This window comes from Pundamilia nyererei, unplaced genomic scaffold, assembly GCF_000239375.1.
Source record: "Pundamilia nyererei isolate P.nyererei 1_Seehausen unplaced genomic scaffold, PunNye1.0 scaffold00221, whole genome shotgun sequence".
NCBI classification, from domain to species: Eukaryota; Metazoa; Chordata; class Actinopteri; order Cichliformes; family Cichlidae; genus Pundamilia; species Pundamilia nyererei.
In genome coordinates this window covers 346,816-353,610 of record NW_005187622.1, presented here as the reverse complement: position 1 = coordinate 353,610, position 6,795 = coordinate 346,816, and the positions used below count along the sequence as shown (strand labels likewise).

General features: G+C 44.4%; 1 protein-coding gene across 4 annotated transcripts in view; it reads left to right on the top strand.

The window, feature by feature from the left end:
- LOC102204933 (scavenger receptor cysteine-rich type 1 protein M130-like) overlaps nt 1-6,795 on the top strand; it is a 121,680-nt gene that overhangs the window by 73,645 nt on the left and 41,240 nt on the right. For all 4 annotated transcript variants that reach the window (XM_013914749.1, XM_013914748.1, XM_013914747.1 and 1 more), the window contains 2 exons: nt 5,656-5,961; nt 6,039-6,338. In XM_013914749.1, coding sequence (XP_013770203.1) covers nt 5,656-5,961; nt 6,039-6,338 — 606 coding nt within the window. The remainder of the gene's footprint in view (nt 1-5,655; nt 5,962-6,038; nt 6,339-6,795) is intronic.

Below are 6,795 nucleotides of genomic sequence, written 5' to 3'. Positions count from 1 at the left end.
GTGTTGAAATGGATGTGTTGGTGGAGTTTTGGTGAAACTTTCTTCAGGTTTCCCTTATTAAAGTCCCCGGTCGTGATAAACGTCGCCTCTGGGTGTGCGGTTTCCTCACTGCTGATCGCGCTGTACAGTTCCCTGAGTGCTCGGTCAGTGTCGGCTTGTGGGGGAATGTAAACAGTCATAATAATCACTGTTGTAAATTTACCTGAGGTGGCGTCTCGGGTGAGATGCAAACGGAGGGTCCGTGTTGCAAAACTTGAACTCCGGAAAGTGATGAGAAAGTCCGTCTTTTATGTCCAGTAAAGTTTGTCGATCGTACACAAGGAGACATGTGCTACTCGTGAAAAAATAAAGGAAATGTAAAATTAAACACAAAAAACAGCTGTTGCTTGGGGGAGCTCGCGATGAGGCTGCCATACTCGGCGCCATCTTACAACAGTAACAGTAATTAGTGACTGAGTAGCCCGGGGCGTTTCTCTTGATTTCTTTAGTAAATTTCTTTAGTAAATTCATTCACCTGCACAGATTAGGTAAACGAACCCTGACAGCCGAGTGCTCATTTTAGCTAGCTAGGTCTCAGGACCTAGCTAAGGATGATAGTTACAGATTAGCTTACAAACACGTTTAACTTACCGAAAAAGTTTGGCGGGGCCTCGGGTCCTTCTGTCAGCTAGTCCAGTTTACTGAAGAACACCTCAGGCTGTCAGGTTAAAACACTCAGTCGTGTTTTCGTAGCGTAAACGCTGGCCCTCCTCTCAGAGCCTACGCTCTATCTGCTATTCCCGAACAGATATACGCAAGTTTCTCCGTGACTGCAGCTGCCAGTCAAAGCTGTTATGATGACGTTTCACCCCAATTTAACATCACCGCGGTAGGAATTATAATCAAACTTATGGGAACGGAGATGCCTTGGACATGATGACCCTTGGACATCAATCAGCATGAGGAGAACTATTGATAACAAAAGAAAGAATCTTTGGAAAAAAATTATCTAAGGAGAATTTATTTATTTTAGTCTGACCCCAGTTCCATCCACTAACATGGAGGAGGCAGGGTTTATGACCTATACTGCAGCCAGACACCAGGGGTCGATAGAGATGTTTTGGCTTCATTTTTGGGGCGCTGTCGCATCGTCCATGTTTTCTACAGTCAATGATTACGCACAAGTCATGGACAGTGCTGTCGGCCTCTGTTTTTTTTTGTTTTTTTGTTTTTTGTTTTTTTTTTTGCCAAAATTGCAAAATACTTAGCAAAACCTCTAACTTTCCTCTGCTTCACTTCAGTAGCATTGGGTAATGATCATATGTTGATTCAATGTGTTCTTCAGTTTTTGATTCACTGCAGAATATTTTTAAGGCAGTTATATGCTATAAAAAGCCAAAAAATGATAGACTCCAAGCTAAAGCCCAGGGGGGAATTAATTTAAAAGTGTATACAAATTGAAGAAAGTGGCTTGACCAGTTTCCCTGGCTAAGATACAGTAAATCTGACAATATGATGCACTGCATTTACTGTTGTGAGTGTGGAAAGATCATGGCCGGCAATACTGCATTTGTGACTGCCGCTAATATGTTTCGAACTGAAACACACAATTAAAACACACATTATATGCCGCGATAAAGGTCCCCTGTGCTGTGGCAAAAAGTTAGTCTAGAGCCCTGCCTTCACGATAGCCAACTATGGGAACAGCACTCTCCAGGAGTTAGGCGTATGGATATATAAGTCTTCAATAAAGGAAAGATTGCATGAAATTAAATCCAGAGGGTTAACTGCAATGTGCAAGCCACTAATATGCCTCAAGAATAGAAAAACATGGAAAAACATACTTTTAACAGATAAAACCAAGATCAACCTCTATCAGAATGACAGCGAAAAAAAAGAAGGGAGAAGGCATGGAACATGATCCAAAGCATACTACATCATCTGTAAAACACAGCAAAGGCAGTGTGATGGCTCGGGCATCCATAGCTGCCAGTGGCAGTGGAACACTAGTGTTTATTGATGATGTGGCACAGGACAGAAGCTTCATAATGTGACACACATTTTAAATGGGAGACAGGTCTGGACTGCAGTCAGGCCACTCTAGTACCTGTAGTCTTTTGCTACAAAGCCACACTGTTGTAACACATGCAGAACGTGGCTTCACATTGTCCTGCTGAAATAAGAAGGCAGGTCCGTGAAAAATATATTGCTTGGATGGCAGCATATGTTGCTCCCAAACCTGTATGTACCTTACAGCAGCGGTCCCCAACCCCCGGGCCTCAGACCGGTACCGGTCCGTGAGTCGTTTGGTACCGGGCCGCGAGAGTGAGGCTCAGGTGTGAAATGTATAGTTTTCAGGGTTTTTATCGGTTTTAAGCGTTATTTTGTTATCGTTTTTATCGTTTACTCGGTTTTCCTTGATCTTTTCACGTGTGTTATGAATAAATGTTCTTTTTTTCGGTACCGGTACTAGTTTTATTTTGTTATATTTATCCGCGACACCTTAAAGGCCGGTCCATGAAAATATTGTCGGGCATAAACCGGTCCGTGGCGCAAAAAAGGTTGTGGACTGCTGCCTTACAGTATTAATGGTGCCTTCACAGATGTGCAAGTTACCCATGCCATGGGCACTAACACACCCCCAATACCATCTCAGATGCTGGCTTTTAAACTTGCGTTGATAACAATCCGGGTGACCCATTTACTCTTTGGTTCAGAGGCCACGACATCTATCAGTTCCAAAAACAATTGGAAATGTGGACTTGTCAGACCACAGCACACATTTATGTTGCATCAGTCCATCTCGGATGGGTTCAGGCCCAGAGAAGCTGGCAGTGTTTCTGGGTGTTGTTGATATATGGCTTTTGCTTTGCATGGTAGAGTTTTAACTTGCACTTGCACTGTAGATGTAGCGATGAACTAGGTTAACTGACAATGGTTTTCTGAAGTATTCCTTAGCCCATGTGGTAATATCCTTTACAGAGTGATGTCGGTTTTTAATGCACCTAAGGGATCAAAGGTCACGGGCATCCAGTGTTGGTATTCGGCTTTGCATCTTGCGTGCAGAGATTTCTTCATTCTCTGGATCTTTTGATTATATCATGGACAGTTGATCATGAAATCCCTAGATTCTTTGCAATTGTTCGTTGAGAAACATTGTTCTTAAACTGCTGAATTTGTCCAATCAGTTGTTCACAAAATGGTGAACCTCACCCCATACTTCCTTGTGAACATCTCAGACTATTGGGGATGCTCCTTTTATACCATGACAATTAAGCTGTTCACCTGTGGAATGTTTAAAACAGGTGTTTTTTGAACATTCCTCAACTTTCTCAGTCTTTTGCTGCCCCTGTCCCAGCTTTTTTGGAACAGGTTGCAGGCATCAAATTCAAAATAACACAAAACAATAATAAAGTTTGTCAGTTTGAAGACAGATATCTTGTCTTTCTAGTGTATTCAATTGAATATACGTTGGAAAGGACCACTGTATTCTGTTTTTATTTACATATATATATTTTTTTGCCTGTCCCGTTTGGTTCTTTTGCCATCAGAATTATTGTCTAAAGGCGAGGAAAGATGCCCAACAGATTTACTTTACCAAATTGACCGTCCCAGCCTTGCCGTAATGGTCTATTTGATTCACCTGTTATTGTTTTTTTTATTTTTTTATTTTATTTTCACTTGCTAGATACGGGACAGACTTGAATGAGGAAAAGAGAAGGGAGAAAGGAAGGGGGGGGGGGAACAGCGGAGAAAAGGGACAGGGATAAAGGGCAAAAAAACAAAAACCAACTAAGTAAGAAGACACAAAAAAATGCATATATCAATCACCTGGATCACCTGTTGAGAAAGAAAAAAGAAAACAAGCAGAAGGAAACGAGAGCAATAGAATAAACAACATCACGATGATATATGGGAATATAATAGTAAATACTAAATATTAAACATTATTGTGCAGCACGTAAGATAGACAGCGCACAGTGTGCTTTGAGGTAGGAGCCAAAAAGGGTGTCGTTTGTGTGTGTGAGCACCCGTGTGTACACCTGTGAGCATGGACGCGCTTGTTTTTAAAAGGTTTCTCCATGTAATGATCTGCTAGAGGGTGTGGGGAGCCACAGACCTGTCCTCCAGGGCATGAAGCAGGTATGGAGGAGATCAAGACTCCAGACATCCAGAGGCCCCCAGAACACAAGAGACCAAGGAAGACCAACAGAGGGGCAGCCGTGCCACTGTCCCAGTAAGAGCTGAGGAGAGTCCCAGATGAGGGGTCACTCAGCAGCCGCGGAGCAGAAGCCAGGGGGGGTTGCAGTGACGTACCCGTGAGCTCCGCCGGCAGCCAGCTGCGCCTGAGTGACCGAGCCCCAGGCCGAGAGGCCGGGGGCACCCCACCCCCAAAGTGGCCCGAGGAAGCCCCAGGCTCCAGGCCCCGATAAGCATCCACCAAGGAGTGAGCTGGTGTGTACCTGGGCGCCCACCCCGGGACACAAAGAACCACCAACGCACCGATGTCTGAGGGAGTCCGCCACTGGCAGGGGAAGTGGTGGGGGGAGATAGGCCTCCATCCCTTAAAGGGCCTGAGATGTCCCCAGAGAGGTGGCGTCTGATACCCAACCTGACATATAGACACAGACATACAGTTACACACAGATACAAACATCCATTCCCACCCTCATGCTCTCATATGCAATTACTCAACACTCACCCAACGTGGAGACAGACAGAGAGAGACACTGTACACACGATCACACTCCCCAAGCGTACTCTAAGAACCGGGTCTAGGTACCTTTGCCCCTGGAGGGGGGAACTGCACCCAGACCCAGGTGGTGTTACCCTTTTTCCCTGCGGTGGGAAGAAACAGACTGCCCCGACTCCGCAGGCCCGACACTCCAGTCGGACGGCCAACTCCTCCTCCCGGCCCCCCCGCTCCAGCAGGTCACAGAGAACGGGGGTGTGAGACGACTCCAAAACCTCCCTCCGCCCGCTCATATGTAGTGTTGATGCATTTATTTACATTTTACACAATGTCCCAACTTCATTGGGAATTGGGGTTGCACTTGACTTCCAGGTATAAACCCTCAAATGCAGACCTTAAAGCAGATAACTCATAAGCTGGAGAGGAAATCGTGTATTACAAATTTAGAAGACCATCAATTAGCCTGGAGAAATAGTTTGCTGCTTTATTAAAAAAGAAAAAAAGCTCTGTGTATCTTGCTGCTTTCTATCTGACCGTGTCTTTTGGGGTACTGGTTTCACAGAACAAATGTTGAGGGAAGATGAAAACAGGAAGGAGATTTGTGAATAAAACCATCAAATGAGTGCTTAAATAGATGGATAATACACTATCATCATCAAAAGGAAAATAAAGAAAAACGTAAAATATAATATGTCAACAAATTTGTCTCTCTGGCCATGTCATGTCCCTCCATCAGCTGCACCGATTTTACTGGTTCCACAAGAAAAAGGGACAATACTACACATCCACAAAGGGAACCAGTAGGCTGGGGCTGCAACTACAGCTTTTTTTTATTATGAAATCTAACTGTGATGCTAACATGTTTCCAGTGTCATCTTGGAGTTGTGCTGAGGTTGAATCAGTGAATAGTTGTTTGCTGCCATCTTTTTCTTGTGTGTCTGCTGTCTCTGATCTCTCTGTTTGATCTTCTCTGATGTCTCCAGACTCTGTCAGGCTGCTGAATGGTTCCAGTCTGTGTTCAGGCAGACTGGAGGTGAAGTCTAACCAGAGCTGGTCCTCAGTGTGTGAAGCTGACTTTGACCAGAAGGATGCAGAGGTGGTCTGCAGGGAGTTTGGCTGTGGGCCTCCTTTGGTCCTCCAGGGGGCGCTCTATGGAGAAGTGGAGGCTTCAGTGTCGAGCAAAGAGTTCCAGTGTGGAGGCCATGAGTCTGCTCTCCTGGACTGTAGAAGCTCAGCCTCAGCTAGAAACAGCTGCTCACCTGGCAAAGCTGTTGGACTCACCTGCTCAGGTAGAAGAGGAGCTGCAGCTTTGATCTGCTCAAACTCACTTTATTTGTTTATTGATGACTCTCTGCTTTCTGTTCAGAGTCTGATGATGTCAGGCTGGTAGGAGGACCCAGTCGCTGTGCAGGTACACTGGAGTTAAAACGTCTTAGAGAATGGAGACCAATGGTGTACTCTGATGATTCCTGGACCCTGAAAGAAGCAGCTGTTGTGTGTGAAAAACTGGACTGTGGCTCAGCTGTTTCTATGGAAGCGGCACAGTCCTCATACAAATTTGTGTGGTTGATCAGGTCTTCCTGTATTGTGTCCAAAACTCCTCTGTCCAATAGGGATTGTGCAATATCAGATCAGCTTGACTACATCCTGAAACTCACCTGCTCAGGTAATTATGTTGAAGATATTATCCATGACTGTGTGCTCTCTTTGTTGTAGACTTTCACTTTCTGTTCCTTTAAAAATGCACATTGGTGTTCTGGTATATCTTATCTGACTATCCAGAGTTGAGAGTTTTTAGGACATCTTGAAGTAATAAATCATCTGCATAGCAGTGAAAATGTACGCTATGCCTTCTGATGATACTGCCTAAGGGAAGCATGTATAATGTAAACAGAATTGGTCCTAGCACTGAACTCCACTGGAACTCCATAATTAAATTTAGTGTATGAAGAGAACTCTCCATCTAATTCAATTCAATTCAATTCAATTTTATTTATATAGCACCAAATCACAACAAAAGTCCCCTCAAAGCGCTTCATAGATACAGAGAAAAACCCAACAATCATATGACCCCCTATGAGCAAGCACTTTGGCGACAGTGGGAAGGAAAAACTCCCTTTTAA